This window comes from Eulemur rufifrons, chromosome 3, assembly GCF_041146395.1.
Source record: "Eulemur rufifrons isolate Redbay chromosome 3, OSU_ERuf_1, whole genome shotgun sequence".
Classification (NCBI taxonomy): Eukaryota; Metazoa; Chordata; class Mammalia; order Primates; family Lemuridae; genus Eulemur; species Eulemur rufifrons.
Window position 1 is genome coordinate 34,130,845 of NC_090985.1, and position 20,591 is coordinate 34,151,435.

At 35.9% G+C, this 20,591-nt stretch overlaps 1 protein-coding gene across 3 annotated transcripts in view; it reads right to left on the bottom strand.

Moving 5' to 3' along the window:
* Positions 1 to 20,591, bottom strand: part of EFR3A (EFR3 homolog A) — a 99,292-nt gene that overhangs the window by 57,782 nt on the left and 20,919 nt on the right. For 2 of the 3 annotated variants that reach the window (XM_069465399.1, XM_069465398.1), the window contains exons 2-3: positions 4,957 to 5,033; positions 886 to 1,013 (exon numbers count right to left, since the gene is read on the bottom strand). In XM_069465399.1, the coding sequence (XP_069321500.1) occupies positions 886 to 1,013; positions 4,957 to 5,033 (205 nt within the window). Of the gene's footprint in view, positions 1 to 885; positions 1,014 to 4,886; positions 4,893 to 4,956; positions 5,034 to 20,591 lie in introns of those variants that run through there. The other variant, XM_069465400.1, reaches the window with a different exon arrangement.

Below are 20,591 nucleotides of genomic sequence, written 5' to 3' on the forward strand. Positions count from 1 at the left end.
GCTTATTACATCTCCAAAACAACCTACTTATATTTGTAAATATGAGTAGACAAAACACTATCAGCAACAACAGAATATTACATGGAAATATCTCATAAATTTTACTTTACAATTCATCAGACTTTAACTCTTTTACTAAAAATTAAAATTCAGTCTTTAGATAACTTTCCATCAATAAATCAACTATAAAACTATCTGTGCCATAAGACTCACTAAAATGTTCTAAGTGGAGGTAGAGAAAGCCAATATATCACTTCGGGAATGGAATACTCTAAGAAACTAGTATCATAAAATGACAATATGTGAAAGTATGTATAATCCAAATTGCAAAGTTACTGCTATTTAATCTTAGAGAATGGATTAAGATGGTAGACCTTTATTTATAGGTAGGAATATAGCTAGCACAGTTCCAAATCAGTATACTTCCATCTTCTGAACCTTATTATCTAAGCCTAACATAGTTCTCTCTTATACTCTTCTAAAAGGTAAAACTGAAGCTGTGTGAAAAAAAATCACTTGGTTAACAAGATCTTTCTGTTTGTTTTCAATTTAGAGACTGATTCTCAAAATACAGTATTGCACTGACAGACTACCAGAGTTAGTTTCTCCTATTTCCCATTAAAGAAGTCTCAAAAATTAATGGCTGTCTAAGCTAAAGGTAACTCTGTTAACTAACATGAGTCTATTAATAAAACCTGACCACCAGAAAATATATAAAAGGTGTAGTATCTACATGGGTATTCCATATTTCTCTGTATAATATTATAATGTTTTATCCCCTATATGTTATCTTTGCCTGACTAGATGGCAAAATAATTTATAGAATGATTTAGCCTAGAAAGAATTTCCCAAAGAATCACTATTGGCAGCAATTAATGTCCTTACCCAGAACGATGCCTGACAACATCCCTGCTCAACCTTTCTGCCAGGTAAGAACCAATACGATCCAGTTTCTCTGGAGCAGATACTGCATAAAATGTCAATTTCTCCATATCAGCTTTCACAAGGCCATCCTAAAAAGAACAAGATAAATACGTTATCCATATGCTTATATTTTTGTATTTTTAAATATTGCCTGCTTCATATTTTCCCTTTTTGGATTATAAATTATAAATTATAATTTCATCTAAATTCTATATAAATTATGTCCATATTTATATAGAACCTTTCTGTATATAACCTCACTAATGCTAATATTCACCATTATGGATATACAGAACTTTCAAAAACTTAAAAAAAACACCCCATTTAGGCAAAGCATTTGAATGTAGCTTCACAAATAATGAATTAGACTCTAATACCTTCCTCTATAGAGAAATAGCTCAATTATCTGCAATATATAGGGAATAGGATGTATTTTAATGAAAAGATTTAAAAGAAAAATTTCAATTAAAAAATTTTAAATGTTATACTATTGAGCATATTTTATTCCTTTAGATATATAACAGTGAACAAATGTTTTAATGATTCAGAATTTGCTGATTATCATTACAAAGTTCTGTTGTAATTAAAGAATGAGAAAGTATTCAGAACTCTATCAATCTATGCTTATACAATGTATTAAAAAAGCAACAACAGATCCCTGACATGGGATTTTAAAACTGTCATTTATCTCTGCCCTCTAAAAGATGATGTGTAACAGGTCTAATGATTCTCCCCACCCTCATACAATCACAAGTCAACAATCACCCTAAATTTGGCCATATGTAGTCCAAGTAATTAAATGCTGCTTAGGAATGTTAGAAGAGATGGAAAGGGAGAAAGAAAAACTATGTTAAGATGGTGAATCTACAACTAAAAATTTTATAGATATATGTTTTCAACTTCAATTTTCTCTATTTTTCTGTTTCCCTACTGGAGTCACTCTCTCGTATTTTGTACCTATTGTATTTTCCCAAACTTGCTACTTCACCACCTCTCTTCCCTCTCAGACAGCAAATGAGCTCTTTTCTTTGTCATAGAAGGTAGAAGCCATCAGATTAGAATTTAAGGACAAAAACACTCCTGCTTTCACAGTGCCCTCTAGGCTAGTAAATCTCAACCAAGGTAACTAAGGTAACTAAGCCCCATAGGGCAATGTCTGGAGACATTTTGGGTTGTCATAGCTGGGGCTGGGGCTGGGGCTGGGGGGAGGGCACATATTGGGTAATGGGATCTAGTAGGCAGAGGCCAGGGATGTTGCTAAACATACCACAATGCACAGGATAGACCCCCATGGTAACGAATTATCTGGACCAAAATGTCAACAGAACCTAAGCTGAGAAACACTGCCCTAGCAAACCAAGCCCAGTTTTCCTGTCTAGGAGGAACTGGTTTGCCTCTGCTCTAGCTGCCTTTTGCACACAGTCCCAGGATCTGCCTCTTTCAGTTAGCCTTTCTCATTTCTGCTTCTTTCTATCAGTTCTTCTACATCGTCATTTAAATATGATTATGTATCATCTACTTTTTTTAATCTTATGAATTTTACTGAGGAATAATTTACATAAAATAAACTGCACCTATCCAAAGTATATAACTTGAAATGTGAGTTCTATCTATCTGTGAAACCACCACTACAAACAAGATACAGGTTGATTATCCCTTGTCCGAAATGTTTGGGAACAGAGGTGTTTTGATTTTGGAGTTTTTTGGGTTTTGGAATATTTATAGATACTTAACCAGTTGAAAATCTCTAATCCAACCATGAGCCAGGCACTGTGATAGACAGTAGGAAAGCAACAGTGAGCAAATATTTGTATTAACTCATTGAGTCCTTGTGAGAAGCCTATGAGATAAGTACTACTTATTATTTCCATTGCATGATTGGAAACTGAGGGATTTGCCCAAGATCATATGGCTAGAAATTATAAGACATTGGTTTTTTCCTCCTGACATGTATATATCTGCATTTGAGCACCTACTGTCTGACCCATTGTTTTAATAAGTTAAAAATAAGAAATACAGCAAGTTGAGTAATAGTTGCTATACATATGCCATTTTCATGTAAATCTTTTCTTTTTTGAAATCTTATTTTACAGATTGCTCTTTTAATAAATCTTATCTAAATCCTTAGCAAAAATAAAGATTCTTTCTGTAACCATTCTCTAATTTATCTATTGTCACTCCCATGATCAGGTGGTTAATGCATCCTCACTATCTACAAATTAAAGTGGGTAAAGTAGACGCCTTGCCTGTCATTCACATTCTTCCATAGTCTGGCCCCCACCCTACCTTCAGTAACCATATGTCCCAGATGTCTCAGGAAAATAATGATTTAACTATTCAGTTTAACGACTGATATATCCGAAATTTCAAATCAGACCTCATGGTCAACACTATTACCACCCATTACATGCTACAATTAGACTACATGAACCTTCATTTGAAGTCTATGGATTAACCTGCTCTAGACCTCAAATGCAGCCCTTGCTTTCCCAAGCTTTTTCTCTTTCCCCTCACTTGCAATGAAGAGATTAATTTTTTCTACCTCTCCAGATGGTACAGATCCTTCAAAGGTCAGCAAATCTCATTTCCTCTAAGAATGCTTCCCAGATATTGCCAACTCACAGTGATACCTCCCTGCTTTAGAGGTACCTGATTTACTTCACATTTTACTTCTTGATTTATGTATTGTGATTTAATATTTAGTATGTTTTTGCTTTATGTCAGTCAATGGATGGAAAGGTCCTTAAAGACAAGTACCCTACTTAGGGTTTTTAATATGCCACAAATTATCCAGAATATCTGGCAGCCAATAATATTCAATTGATTCATCTCCTCTATATATCTGAATGTTTAACACATTAACTGCCATGTGAATTGTATTTAACTCAGGCTAGTTTTGAGTCTGGGGCCTCGTGAAGGAAAACCTGGGCAAAACCCTGCAGTTGGTTCATGAAAATCTCACTTGTTGATGTTCTTATTGTTACAATCAATATTGAAAAATTAATTCTAAAAATGTGGATTAAATGAATAGAAGTCGATAAATTTTGTTTTTCATTAAATTTTTCATTAAATTAGAAAGGTCATTCTGTTTTTGAAGTTTTTATTGTGTTTTCATAATAAAACACCGTGGCCCCAAGGAAAAATCTTTTTGTTCTAGTGTGGCAGTCAATGTGTTAAACAGAATTGATTAAAAATGAGATATATCAACATTAAGTTAATACTGAGATAACCAAAAGATTTCTACAGTTGGTTACATTTTAAAATAAAGCAAATTCTGAAAGTCAAAATGCATGTAACATTTTTTGTTCATATCCATTTAACACAAGACTAAAGGAGTCTTACAAAGTTTAAGGCAATGTCACAAAATCACTCAAACTCAGTTGCTTTGAAACTAGTAATCGTCACAAATAATTTTTATGAAAAAATTAAACAGTATTTAAGTAAAAAGAAAAAAAATTCTGCCTGGTACCATCTCCCTTTCCCTCTCAAGTCTCTTCTAAAAACTTTGTGCCCAATCTCTATTTATTTTTTGGCTCTTAACTGACATTTCATTCTCTCCAGGCCTTTCTTTTCCTCAACCTAAATTAGGTATCACTCCTATCCACGCCAGTAGCAGCCTGTATTTCATTTCTCTATCACAACATTTTTTTCACACAATATTGTAATTACCAATTTACTTCTGCTTGGTGAGAGCAGAAAACCATGTCTGCATTCACAGTTGTATCCTGAGAACTTAGTATAATCTGGTACTGGTTCATAAATTTTTAATCAGTGTTACTTAGATTAAGCACTAAAAAAGAACATCAACTGTCCATCATTCCAGATTTGTGCCTAATCTATAAAAGGATCTGAAAACCAGAAAAGCAAGCATGGAACATTTAAAAGCAAAAAAAAGAGAAGTATAAAAATAGTATTCATGGTGAGATGTAAGGGTAAAAGTAGAGAAATGAAATTAGGGAAACCTTAGGGAGGTCAGCAGGGGGGCAGAATGGGTCAGCAAAGAGAAGGATCAGTAGATGTAGATCAAATTACTTTTGGATCTTCAGGGAATATGTTGTCCACCAGGCGTTTATAGCGAGGACGCAAAGCAGAACAGCAGCAACATACTCCTGTTTAAAAAAAATATAGACATTATTAATATTGTAAACTGACATAGAAATCCAAGTTTCTGAATATTAATGGGCTATTTAAAATAAAAAGTACAAACTGCCAAAAATAGAAAAAAGTATACAAATTCAATATGTGACTAAGAAAAGAGAAAGCTAAATTTCTCATCCCCTCCACAGACATGCAGCTTCTAAGAATTTTTGTGTAATACTCACCCCCCTACACCAAATTCATCCTATAAAGCAAAAACATAGCCTGGACCCCCTTTACTTCCTCTCTGATCTCATCTCTTATGACTCCCCATACACCCCCACCTGCCTGTCCCAATCTACTCCACGCCAGCCCCGATGGTCTCCCTGCTAATCCCAACGAGCTAGGCACCCTCCTTTGGATCTTTGTTCTCTGTTCCCCTGGCCTGGAACGAGCTCAAAGATCTGCCACACTAACTCTGTCACCTCCTTTAATTCTTCACATGACCCTCTCTAACCACCCTTACTCTGCTCTACTTTCCTTTTCCCATAGTACTTATCACTGAACATATTAAATAATTTTCCTATTGTACTTATTGGTCCTCATCTGTCTCCTCTCACCAGGACATAAGCTCAGATGGAGGTGAGAATGGCTGTTTTGCTTACTGATGAATCCGAGGCATTTAGAATAATCTAAAAATACTTCAGATAAGTATTATTACTAACATAGAAATAAATTAAAATCAAATATGTATTGAATGGTTATCACACAAGAACTGAGCCAGGTACGATATTGCAATGATGAAAGAAGCTTTGAACCTGAAAAGAAGATTATGGTGAATACTTTGTTAACACTAATGCAAGGCCAAATATAATAAATTCATATTGTTATCATGGTGAAGACTGGCAGTGGGACTGAGAAACAAGTCCTAATACTTTAAGTTTTCTGTCAAAATAGGAAATTTTGTTATTTTCAATTAGAGAAGGTTCTTAATAAGCTATTAAGTTTCACTTACACTGACACTTTCTGATATTATACATTATACATTGCTTTTAGTATAAAGGAGCCTGAAAAATAAATGAGAAATTTTGGAGCACAAACAATATCCAGTTCTCACTTTCAGGAAGCTTAGGTCTACTGGGGGAGACATAAGCAAGCAGCAAAATGCCAAACAGGCTGCACCGGGGTAAAGAGGAGGAGCTTTGGAGTCAGACAGATGTGAGGGGAATCCGAGGTCTTCCACTGTCCAGCTGGGTGGGCAGATTATTTGTCTTACTACACCTATGTGTCCTCATCAGTAAAAATAGATGTAATAATGCCTTCATCATAATTATTGTGAAAAGTAAATAAAATTGTATGTAAAGTTCTTATTAAGTAAGAACTCAGTAGAATGGTAGCTGTTATTAGTAATGCAGTAAGAGAGGGAAGTGTAAGCAGAATGTGATTGAGGGCCCTTAACACAGTATTCCCAACCATGCAAAAACCTTTGCTGTAAACTACTCATTTAAAAATCACAATAAATTTCACACACGGTTCACAAAAAGCTTTCAATAAAAGTATCAGTACCAGTAGGGGTAAATGCCATTTTCTGAGCATGACATGCACAGCACTCTACTAAGGACTTCATAACATTATCCATTCACTTCTATAGCAACTCTGCGGGTGGTTATTATCACCTCCACTGAATAACGAGGAAACAGGCATAGAGAGGCTGATTGTTGCCCAATATCATAGAGCTGGTAAGGATTTGAGGAGCTGTGATTACAATCCAGATCTCCTAACTTCATTGGCAACTGTCACACTAAATTCAAGTACCAACATGGTGCTGGGAGTCCTAGCCAGAGCAATCAGGCAAGAGAAGGAAATTAAAAGTATCCAAATGAGGAAAGAGGAGGTCAAACTATCACTCTTTGCTGACGATATAATCTTACATCTAGAAAACCCCAAAGATTCTGCCAAGAGACTCCTGGAATTGATAAATAAATTCAGTAAAGTCTCAGGCCACAAAATTAACATACACAAATCAACAGCATTCCTATACACAAACAACAGTCAAGCTGAGAATCAAATCAAAGACTCAATACCTTTTGCAATAGCTACAAAGAAAATAAAATACCTAGGAATATATTTAACCAAGGAGGTAAAAGATCTCTACAAAGAGAAAGAAGAATCACTGAGAAAGGAAATTGCAGATGTTGTAAAAAACATATCATGCTCATGGATCGGTAGAATCAACATTGTTAAAATGTCCATGCTACCCAAAGTGATTTACAGATTCAGTGCAATCCCCATCAAAATACCAACGTTGTTTTTTGCAGATTTAGAAAAAATAATTCTACGCTTCGTTTGGAACCAGAAAAGTACCAGACGATATCTAATAACTTCAAACATTTTAACTTTCTACAAATCATGACCAAAGAACATGATTGCAGGAATGTGTGTGCCTAACAGATGAGCAGTACACTGCCATATAGAGAAAAATGATCACAGTGAGTTTTTCAGGAAGGCCCAAAACAAAACAACAACACCTGCGTGACCATTTATTATAAATGAAAAGCTACCCACTATAAGGAAGACACAGAATTTTCAATTTACTCAGGTCTCTATAAAATTATATCAAAGACAATATAAGGTTGAAATGACTGGCAATAATAATCACAAAAGATATTGCTCTATATTTCAAATAAGAGTGCTGTACACACAAATATCACAAGTAAAATAAAATCATTGCACCTACTCAAGTATAGAAATGTGGTTGACTCCCCTGTTGAAGTAAATTCATAAGGCTTTTCAAGTTCAGCTGCAGGTACCTGAACATAGTCCTTCATGTTGTGTGAGAGTATTTTCTAGTTGATCTTTCTGTCTCTAGATCCCTTTACCTACTGTTCAGGAAGTACACTAGTTCACTTTACTTCTAATTAATTATCAGAGGACACTAAAGTACTGTAACTTATCTAACTTGTCATTGACATCAAATATAAAGCTATCAAGAACTTGATAATATACATATCAAATTCTGCTAGCAAGGCCAATTAGCTTAAATAAGATATCACTAAAGTACTTGTATTGCTAGTTTAATAAAAGTAGACTTTCATACAGTTAAAATAAGAAAGTAAGCCTACTTAAAACATTTTTTCCTTAAAGCATTCCTTTAATCCCTCCTCATCCTAGCTTCTGACCTCTTTCAACAAACTCACTTAGGTTCTAATACCATGCTATTTTTGACCTCTTCCCAACTTTCTCTTTTCCAAAGGAAAAAAGGAATGAGCATATCATAGAAAGCCTCAAACAACTGGCAAGTCTAAGCAATAAAAGTTCTTCATTTAAATTTAATTCTACCACATAAAGGAGAATGTTATCCGTTATTCTCCTTCTACAGTAGCATATAGAATTCAGACCCCCTGATTACGATACATAAGGGAGAATGTGAAACAGGAAGGCTCAAGTGGGATAACTATGGGGAAATAGAACTCAGGCACAGAGAAAAATTATGACCAAAAAAAAAAAAAAAAAGTGCCAAGCTGATTGCCATAGTAGGGTACAGACAAGCTTGGGGCAATCTGTTCTATAAGGCTCTCTGAGCCTTAGTAAGTGAACAGGAAAATCCTACTACCTACCTCTCATGGTTAGGGGTACTAAATTAATAACATAAAAAGTACCTGGAATAAGGATGACCACTCTCACCACTGTTATTCAACGTAGTACTGAAAGTTCTAGCTATAAGAATCAGACAAGAGAAAGAAATAAAGGGCATCTAAATTGGAAAGGAAGAAGTCAAATTATCCTTGTTTGCAGACGATAGGATCTTATATCCAGAGAAACCTAAAGATGGCACAAAAGAACTATTAGAACTGATAAACAAATTCAGTAAAGTTATAGGATACAAAATCAACATACAAAAATCAGTAGCATTTCTATATGCCAACAGTAAACAATCTGAAAAAGAGGTCACAAAAGTAATCCCATTTACAATAGCTACAAATAAAATAAAATACCTAGGAATAAACTTAGCCAAAGAAGTGAAAGATCTCTATAATAAAAAGTATAAAACACTGATGAAAGAAATTGAAGAGAATACAACAAAAATGGAAAGATATTCCATGCTCAGGGACTGGAATGATCAATATTTTTTAAATGTTCATACTATCCAAAGCAATCTACAGATTCAATGCAATCTCCATCAAAATACCAATGACATTCTTCACAAAAATAGAAAAAAATAATCCTAAAGTCTATATGGAACCACAAAAGACCCAGAGTAGCCAAAGCCATCCTGAGCAAAAAGAACAAAACTGGAGGAATCACAGTACCTGACTTCTAATTATACCACAGAGCTGTAGTAACCACAGCATGGTACTGGCATAAAAACAGACACATAGACCAATGGAACAGAACAGAGAACCCAGAAAGAAATCCATACATCTATAGTGAATTTATCTTCGACAAAGGTGCCAAGAACATACAGTGGGAAAGGACAGTCTCCTCAATAAATGGTGCTGGGAAAACTGGATCTCCACACGCAGAGCAAACACCATATACAAAAATCAAATCAAAATGGATTAAAGACTTAAATCTAAGACCTGCAATTATGAAACTACTAAAAGAAACAGCACCCCCTCCTGGGGTTCAACTAATTTGCTAGAGTGGCTCACAGAACTTAGGGAAACACTTTACTTAAAATTGTGCTGGTTTATCATAAAGCATATTACGAAGGATACTGATCCATAGCCAGGTGGAAGAGATGCATGGGGCCAGGTATGGAAGAAAGGGCAAAGAGTTTTCCTGCTCTCTTCTGCAAGTCACCCTCCAGGAACCTCCACATGTTCAGCTAACTAGAAGCCCATCCAAACCCAGTGCTTTTGGGGTTTTATGGAGGCTTCATTATATAGGCATGGTTGATTAAATCATTGATATCTGATAACCAACTTAACTATCAGTCCCTTCCCCTCCCTGGAGGTTGTCAGTTCCCTAAGTTCTGTGAGCCACTCTAGCAAATTAGTTCAACCCCAGGAGAGGGTAATGGGAACCCCAATTTATAAGTGGTCTTGAGAAGCACAGAAAAACAACCTGGGGTTTCCAGTCAGCATCAGAAGCGGAGGGCAGAGTCCTCAACCTGTAGGATCTGACACTACCTCCAGGTAGATAGTGTCAGAACTACATTAAATTAGAGGACACTCACCTGGAGAATTGCTTGCTTGGTGTGTGGGGAAAATCCCCCACACATTTGGTCACAGAAGTGTTCTGTGTTGAGAAAGTATAGCAGTTTATTTTTTTCTATTCAATACCCCAAGAAAATTTCTTCTTGTTAGCTCCCTAACATCATTCTCATGTGGATTCAGCAATGTCTTAGTCCTTACACAGGAGGGAGGTGAATCCATCTCTAGGAGAGGAAACATCCTCTTCTTTGATGGTGAGATGTTAATTTCCAACCTACCCAGGCTCAAAGAGGCATTCATAGAAGAACTTGAGCCGCTGCATGGAGAACCTCAAAGCTAAACTGATAGTATGGATCATGTACGTGGGCATATAAAGGCGCTAGGAGAATTCTGCATATTGGGAACCAATATTATGAGTGGCTGGTCCATCACTGAGTACCTCTAGTTTGTGATAACATTTGTTTTCCTAGGCAAAGTTTGGGGATTTGGGTAATTAAAAAAAGATCCCTTTTAAAATAAGCAATTTTCATATTCAACTGACTATATTACTCAATGATAATTTAAATTAACTGAAAAGATTAATGTCTTCAATATTAAACTAAATGCTACCACGCCACTGGGTACTTGGGATAAAGCTATCCTCTGAAACAAAAATGCTAAGTTTGTGACACTGTCACTGGTGTTGAAGAATGCTCACTTAGATTCTATTATGGAAACTGCCTGTATGACTTTGAATGAGGTTTGTTTCATGATCAAGTAGAAAGTAACAGTATTAGAAGCACAAGTAATAGTAACTTCTGTACAGCAATTCTATATTATCTCATTTAATTCTTATATGTAACATGCTGGAAATTCACTGACATATTTAGGGCTCACTAAATTTCATACTTTTAAATGGCAGTGGCTATGATTACTGGAATTTGGTCTCTTATGCCCTCACTATATATTTCTGTCATAGCATCTGTAACAATTTATTGTGCCATATATATACGTTATATATCTATATATATATGCATACACACACACACACATATATACATACACACGTTATAATATGAGTCCCTCAAATGCAAAGCCCATATATCTTACTCATTACTGTGCATGTCTGGCATAAAGCAGACATTTACAAAAATGTTTTTCACTATATAAATGAGGACACAAAATTCACTGATGTATAAAATGAAGTTATCCAGGCATGGTGGCTCGCACCTATAGTCCCAGCTACTCTTGGAAGACTGAGGTTGGAGGATGGTTTGAGCCCAGGAATTGGTGGCTGCAGTGAGCTATGATCATGCCAATGCACTTCAGCCTGGGCAACAAAGTGAGATCCCATCTCTATTAAAAAACAAAAGAGTTGAATATCTGCTCCTATGTGCTATAAAAATCAAACCAAATTATAATGAAGTACACTGTCTACCACAAAACACCAAATACATGTCAGAACAATATGATTTTTCCAACAGATAACAATGTCAACTGAATCACTTTTAACAATTCATGTTTTATTTCTAGGTCTAACAGAGGCCACCAGCAATTAAGGTGAAAAGAGACAGATTTTCTATTGGAAGATTTAAAAAAATTCATCACAGCAAAAACTCTAGTTCTGTGTTGTCCAGAAGCACTTAAAAGAGTCTGTCTCACATATATTCCCTTCAAGGTTAAAATTAAAAGTCAAGTTGCTCATTCAGTTAATATCAGAAAAAGACGTTCACTTCATTTAATACGAAAGATTTGGTAATATTATAGTCCCACTCACATCTACCCTTTCCAAGTACCAACACACTTTCTATATAATATATATAAAGCCTATAATATAGGTGTTATGTGGCATTCAGGACACTGTGCTAAGCTTATTCTCTAAGGAATTTAAAAGGTAACTACCTACATACTTGAAAAGACAAACGCTTAAAAATTAAGTTTTAAAACAAGATTTGGACATTTTAGGACAAGAGATATGCAATGTCAAATGGACCAGATGGCCTCGAGGGCCACAGAGATTCAGAAAAGAGAGAAAACAAATACTTCTAGCTCAAGTAAAGAGAGTTTTGCTAAGGATATGGGACTTGAGCTAGAATGCGGAGGGCTCCCTTGAAGAATAATAAGCAGGACTCAACTACAGGAAAGCGGGAATGTGAAAGACAACCACGATCAAACGGAATAATGCAAGCGCCACTACGGAGGATGGCACTTGGAAAAAACAAAACACATATTCCAGGGACCCAGAGCTTCGAAAGGAACGTGGGGAGCATAAAAAGAGTTTGGTGGCTAAATAGATATGGGGTCAAAGGATAGGGAACAAAATAGTCTTATCTTCAGGAAAGTGTTCCTTTTAAAAGGATTTTAATCCATTAGAGGAGTATTTTATTACACGATTCTTTCCGCATGTAATTCTATATCTTCTCTCCTTTCATTCTCAGTTTCACTACTTGTTTTTTATTCCCAGGCACACAAACCTTATGGAAAAGAGAACAGACCAATAAGTAGAATTAAAGCTCCAATTCTGTTTTAAAAGATGGCTTTTCCCTTGCATTGCAATACTTTGCTCTACAATAGGCATAATACAGACAAAACTCTAGTATACTTTTTCAAACTATTTTGGAATACTGCCTGCAGAAAAAAACAGCACTTCTTTTTTTTTTACACAACTAGTGATTGGTCTGTACTCTATATCTGATTTTTTTCCACTATTACAATTTTTAAGTTTAAAAAGTATTAATGAGACATTCTACCACTTCTAAGTAGTTGATTTATAGATTTACACCTAGATTTAACTTTACTATATACTATCATACGTATCGGAAAAAACTAAGCATCACTCAGCAGAGTTACCCAAGGACAAAAGCAATAAAATACCGAATAATCCTGGCTTTTAGAAAATATCATTCTGAGAGATTTCACTGAAAAGCTTCTAGAATCATCATTTGGAAAAAAAGCTAAAATATTGAAATCAGAAAATATAATTGCCTATTCATTTCATCTGATGATGGCTTAGCTTGCAAAATAAGTAAAAAATGATCCAGTGGGTAACACGGAAACCAGAGCTGCAACCAGGAAAGAAAACTACTCATACCTCTGCCTCACCACCATAGAACACTGCCTGGTTCATGGTTCATCCCTATTTCTAAGACAATATCCCTGGACCCTGCATGTCACAGATCATTTTCAAATGTGCTCAGAAGGCAGAGTCTGGGCAAGGAGACTACTCCTATCTCCCAATCTCTGGAGGTAAGTAATCAGATGATATAGAACTGAAAACTGAAATATTATAGTATGTGATTCCCTTTTTTAATATATAAAATATTGACTAATGCCCTCTATAATAATGTCAGTAGTACTGTTAGAATTAGAAAAAGGATCAAATGTTCAATGGTTTCAACTATTTTTTTAAAAAGTATGTTAAGCAGTAACTTTCTTCTTCAATGCAAACGATGGTACTATTACATTGATATTTACTTTGCACAATTAATATGTTTTGGAGGAGAGGGGTAATTGTGTAGTGGTCTAAGATAAATGTTAGGGATCATGATTAAGAGGGAGAAAAACAGAGGAAAGGCAAAAGGCAAATCAGACTATGCAGAATTTATAATAGAACTGAAAGTGCACCTAATAGTCTTAAGTACTAATGCGTTTTAAGAGTCCTACTAAAACACAGTCTAACAAAAACACCAGCTGGCAAAAACAACAACAACATTATTGAATGTTCAGTTAGGGAAACAATTGGCAAAGTCATATTATTATGGGAATGGTTTCCACTTCTAGAGCATATTTCAACCAATCAATATTTTTGGAGTTTTCTATAGGCACTTAGTTTCTACTTCTCAGAGCAAATCTTAGTAAATATGCAAAATAACAAAGCTAGACAAAAAGTACAGGGGTATTTTACTTTAAAAAGAAAAGGTGTTCTTTAAAAATAAACAAAAGTTGAGATCAGTGTTTTTGGTGACAGTTTCCTTTAATTTGAAAGAGGACAAAAGAAACTGAATTTACAACTTTCCCTTCAGTTAGCCTGCTTATAAGTTGACTATCTCCTGTAAAGGATTCTTAAAAAACCTGAACAAATTTTTATGGAACACCATGGAACATTGTTCAATGTCTTTTTGAAAACTGTTTTTTTTTTTTTAAATATATCAATGCCTGGACATAAGCTAATGGCCCAGGAATTGTCACTCATTTCAAAACCATTTTGAAAAGGCAAACATTTCTTGAGACAGCCAAAATCTTGTACAGTTCAAAAATACTATTAAATTAAAAATTCCACATACAAAACACAAAACTTCTCATCAAAAATAAAGATGTTACTAGTGCTACTTGATAGATGACACCCAAAATTGGGAGCCTAGAAAATGCTTACAATTAGGAATCAAACACAGAAAGAGCTAATAATATTAATACAATGAAAAACAAGATTGTGGAGGCTGTGATGGGCCCCAATGAACAAGTGAAGGCAAGAACTCAATTTGCAAATCACTCCTTTAGATGGTTTCAAAGTTTAAAGGTACTTATATAATTTCATATCTTGAGGGTGACTGAGGGTGCTATTTTCAATTATGCCAGGACCAGTGGCGTAAACTTTGACCATCCCAGGCAAACCAGGACCCTAGGATTATCCTACTAATTCTCTTGAGTATTGGAACATGTATAAAGGCATCAAATGAAATAGTCATATTTTCAGTTACAGCTACAAAACGAGGAAAAGCAACAACAATCCAGTCAGGACAGATAAGGGAAAGGAAAAAAAGAAACACAGAAGATTGTAGAGGGGGAAAAAGAAAGAACAAGCAAACAAACAAAAAACCCTAAGAGTTTACCTAGCTCTTTAATTTTTCTCATATACAATAACTACAACCATAATGCTGTATATAAAATAATGTAATAATTTCATAAAAAGCTCATTAACTGAACATTTATAATTAAAATGTTTTATAAAATGTCTACCACATTCAAGGTACTAAGATAGGCATTATGAAATGCGCAAATATTTATAAAACTGGTATCTGACATCAGGACCTTTAAAACATATCAAGATTGTAAGAAATCAATGTTACATAAAATGAAGTAAGTAATCCCTTTCCTAAAAACAGAGATGCAAACAAAACCATAATAATGGCAAATGACTGAATTCACCCTCAGTCTCTAGGTAGATGTATATAAATCTACTTATACCAATTTGTCTACCAAATTCTTACCATTGACACATCTCTAAGAACAATTACCACCATTTCTAACTCCCTAACAAAATCAACATTCATAAACGTCTACTCCAACTATATTTATTCTCTTATGGCAAAAGGTCACCTCAGAATAAATCCTATCATGTTTCCAAAGTACAACATTTCTCAAATGGTGGCCAAGAGCCTTCTGAAGAATCTCTTGTAGTATTTTGAAAAGTGAATACTCCCTGGCCCCAGACCTTCTGAATCAATCTCTAGGACACGATGCCAGAATTTCTATTTCTAAAAATGGAGCTACTGCTCTAGAGAACCACTCCCCCTATATAACAATTTAAAGAATTAAGTGTATGACTTTTTCTTATTGTGTACTTTAGATGTTTAGGAGACTATCTTTTTTTTTTTTTTTTTATTTGTATTCTGAGACAGGATCTAGCTGTCACCCTACCTAGAGTACAGTGGCGTGATCATAGCACATGGCAGCCCTGAACTCCTGGGCTCAAGGGATCCTCCTGCCTCAGCCTCCCAAGTAGCCAGGACTACAGGCAAGCATCATCGCACATGACTAATCTTTTCTCTCATTTATCACAGAGACAAGGTCTTGCTATGTTGCCCAGGCTGAAACTACCCTTTACAAAATTAATAAAGGGCCACAAGGTGGGAACTGTTGTAGGAGCCTGAACTCTGCAAAGGGGTGTATGTGTCTGTGTGTGTGTGTGTGTGTGTGTTTGTACATACACGGATAACATCACCCTTGTGAAACCTAAGGCTACTTTGTGAGATTCCAGACCATTGGCCTGAACCAAGGAATTGACTCAATTGGTCTTGTAACCCCCACCCAGGAACTGACTTAGCCCAAGATAATTTCTACACCCCTATGATTCCATCCTGAACCCAGCTAATCAGCAGACCCAACTGGCTAGCCCTTTACCTTGCAAACTACCTTTAAAATCTTTCTCCCAAATTATCAGGGAGATGGATTTGAGAATTTCCTTCCATCTCTTCCCATGATACCTGTGAAATTAAACTCTTTCTCCACTGTAACCCCCGCTATTTTAGTGTACTGGCTTCCTCTTGAGCAGCAGGCAATGAAACTAGTTGGGCTGTTAACAAGGCTAGTCTCAAACTCCTGGCCTCAAGTGGCCTCCCAAAGTGCTGGGATTACAGGCATAGGCCACCCGATCCAACCTAGGAGATTATCCTTATCTAAGTTATACAATAAATAAAAAGTTATAACACAGGCTATACCTATAAGATCATCTCATATATTACAACTGAATCATATGAAGCACCATATAGGAGACCAAATGAGTGAAAGAACTGATGAATGCTACGGTATTCAGAAACGAGTGGGTCAGATACTAACCACTATGCACGAATTTGCCTCTTTCAGGTCCCTACCCCAGCTAGAAGCAAGAGAAGTGGAAGGGACCCTATGAAGTACCTCTAACAACTCACACCTCATTGAAATTATCAGAAGTAAAACCTTGGGTCCACCATAACAGATGTCCCATGGAAGAGGACCCAAGGCCCCAGTAGTTGGGCCGGCCTTTAGGTGATCTGCAAACTTGCAGCAAGCAGACTTGGAAACAACCAAGTATATAGGTACAAAGAGGGAGGAGTCAAAAATAAGGAAGGGTGGGAACAGTACCTCACACCTGTAATACAAGCACTTTGAGAGGCCTAGGCAGGAGGATCACTTGAGCCCAAGAGTTCAAGACCAGCCTGAGCAACATAGCAAGACGCTGTCTCTACAAAAAAAAATTAGTAGGGCATGGTGGTGTGTGCCTGTTGTCCCAGCTACTCAGGAGGCTGGAGCAGGAGGATTGCTTGAGCCCAGGAGTTTGAGGTTGCAGTGAGCTATGATGATGAGACTATACTCTAGCCCGGACAAGAGAGCGAGACTCTGTCTCAAAAAAATAAATAAATAACAAGGAGACAGAATAGTTTGCACAACTGATTGGAGTGGTGGTGTCACTGACCAACAAGATACACAGAGGATACACTCTGGCGTAGAAGGAGGGTATCAAAGAGAGAGAATGAATTCTATTTTGCACATGTAAAATTGAAGGTAAACCTGAAAGTGGGATATACTATAGAAGACAAATTGATCTAGACTGGAAATATAAATTTAAGAACCAAAAGCATATAAGTGATAGCAAAAGCAACTAGAGTACCTGAAATCATCACCAAAAAATAGAGTTAAAGAATCTGGGGAAAGAAAACATTTAAGGGATGACCCACAGAGGAGGAAGTGAAAGAGAAGACATCTGAATAAATAGGAAGTAAGTTATAAAAGGACAGTGTTAGAGAAAACAAAGGAGATTTTTAAAGTACTGTACTTTTACAAAGAAACCAATTACAGGGATAAAAGACACAGGAACTTTAAAAAATGTTCCAGGAATAAGTAAACAGAAGAAGAAGAAACTAAGAGCATTTTAAAATGCAAGTAAACATGAAAACATGATTTTATATTAATGTAATTTAAAATTTCAAGGACTTAATATTTTGACTAAAAATAAAACAGTGGTAATTTCAGAAAACCCACATTGAAAATCACTATTCTATAGACCATGTATCGGATGTGAAAAACAAGAGAATGATCACATAGTTTACAAGATTATAGATTCTTATTGAAAAGAACAGATAATATGAAATGTCCCTTACAAGGATCTACCAGTTTATTTTTATTTTAATCAGCTTTTAGCAAGATAAACATCTTCTACCTAAAGTATGGAATTTAAGATATTTTGTAATTTTGAGTAAATGTTGAAGGATAAAATAATTGATTAGAATGAGACAATAGCAAAAGGAAAGTTCTACTAAAATAAATATCTAAAAAAATTTACAGTGCCTGCAGAAACCCCACCCTTGGCACTTGATATTGAACATATGATAAAAGCAGAGATTTCTTCTAACAGGATCAAGAATTGGGCACTGGTCTTATTCTAATAATAGACACAGTAACAGAAGTTCCACATTCAAGGAATTCTTCCAAGTTAGACATTCAAAGACCATTTAACTATTTCATGACTAGTCGATCAATCAAAATAGGTTTAAGAGGTACCCACTATATGCAAGGTGCCAGGAATATAAGATACATCTTCAAAAAGTTCTAAAACTAGAAAGATAAAATTCAAAAAATTCTAGTTGTCATCGTCAATAGACAATTTTAAGATTGTGAACTAAAATAAAAAGCTCTCCCTCAGCTGACTGAATAGACCCCCTCTTGGCCAAGGGGACCCCAGAAAAACCCTAAAGCTGAGTTGATGGCCAGGAGAAGGGAACTCAGACACTCCTCATCATGTCCCCCTCCCCTTCTTGTAGATATCCTTTGTAACTCATTAACAGGCCTAAGGCTATGCAAGACAAACCTGCAGGTCCTCAATTTACATAAAAAAACCACTTGAATCTGGTTATAGTACAGTGGCTTGTCTCTGATAAACAGGTTTCCTTATCTTAACTTAAAACACTGGAAGCCATTAGACAAACCTTAATTTCTTTAACCAATTACAAATCAAAGAGTCTTTAAACTCACCTGTAACCTGTAAGCCCCCACTTTGAGATGTTCCACCTTTTTAGGCCAGATCAATGTATGCCTTCCATGTATTATGACTTTACCTATAATTCCGGACTCCCCGAAATGTATAAAACCAAAGGGTAATCCAACCACAGTGAGTCCCCTTGCTCAAGACTCCAGGGCATGGCTCCAGGCCATGGTCCTCAAATTTGGCTCAGAATAAACCACTTTAAATTATTTTATAGAGTTTGCCTTCTTTTTTCATTGACTAGAGTATAGTTGCAAAATTACTGTCAATGATGGTCGGAAAATCATAAACAGGAAGTTCTAAAAGGTTAGGAATTTACAAGGCTTTAATTGTTTTATAATAGTCCATCTGTAACTGTTCGTTTCCATGTAGTTTCACAAGAGCAGGGCTTATTCTTATTCAACTTTTCATATGTGTAAAGGAAAATAAAAATCTCAGGTCTACCTCCCCCAAATCCTTATACAAAAGAGGAGGTCAAGCCTGGAGGCTGAGTCACGCAAGGTATGCATTAGCCAGATCCCCACAGAAAGGTAAAAGGCATCAGGCATCTACAAGGACTGGCCCCACAGATCATTCATAAGGAAATTCCTTGCTGACCTCCTATAAACAAGGATATGCAAATTGTAACTTTAGGTCTACATGCTAAGTCTAGCTCCTAAAACTAAAGTCTGTTGATTCCACACTAATAATGTTGAGCATAAGTTTATTTTCCCAGGTACAAAACAGAGACAAGATCAACCATTCTTCCACCTACCCGGGGTCATCTACATAACTGATTCTTCCTTTTTCTCTTAAAATCTTAAGTAAAATGCAGATTTCCGGAGCATTAACTACAGTCTCACAAGAATGTAACCATTTGTCTCACTGCCCACCAACCTCCCCCTTTCCCTTCCTATAAGCCCTCTCCCCGTTAATACTGAGTACCCAAATCCCTCTTTGGAGATAGGCCACAGATACTTCTGTGGTTTTTCCTTTTCCTGGGTGTGTCCTCAAACTTTGTCTTGATTGAGATCTTTGCCTGTGTGACTTATTTTGGGTTATCATATGTCAACTTTTTTAGTTCCTGTTTTTTTTTTCCCCCCCTGAAATAATGAACAAATGATAATTCAGTTTCCAATAAGTGAAGAGATAAAAGGTGAGGTTGTAAAGCACAGCCATTCATACTGAGTGAACGAACTATATGGATAACAAATTTTAAGACATGGAGTTAATACTGTATATGTTTATTATCCTTCTTTCAAGTCTTACATACATGTGTCCAACTACATAAGATTATATAGGACCAAAAAGTGCTAATAATTGGCTATAACCCTATGATAGATTTTAACTGTTTTATTCATTGACTCATCTGGGTTTATCCTCGAAAGTGTGATTACTGACCTTGTTGTATTTATTATGAAACTCAAAAAACAAAATAAAATAAAATAAAATCATCTAGCCATAATGAATACCAATGTTAGCCTGGCCTATTCATTGCTGTTGTAACAGAGGTAATAGCCTGAAAGAGGGTAAAATGTTTTACAAGCTGCCTCTTTAAAACCCCCTCAACCTTTTTGGGAATTAAAACCCACATCTCTGTCCTAGGTAATCAGAAGGGCAGGGGAGAGTCTTTTGTTCTTTGTACCACAGAAGATGGCTCGCTCAACAGAGGTCAGGAGATTATCTTCAGTGGAGATGCTATAGTTAAACAGCAATAGCCCAAAGCCAAAAACTCCCTT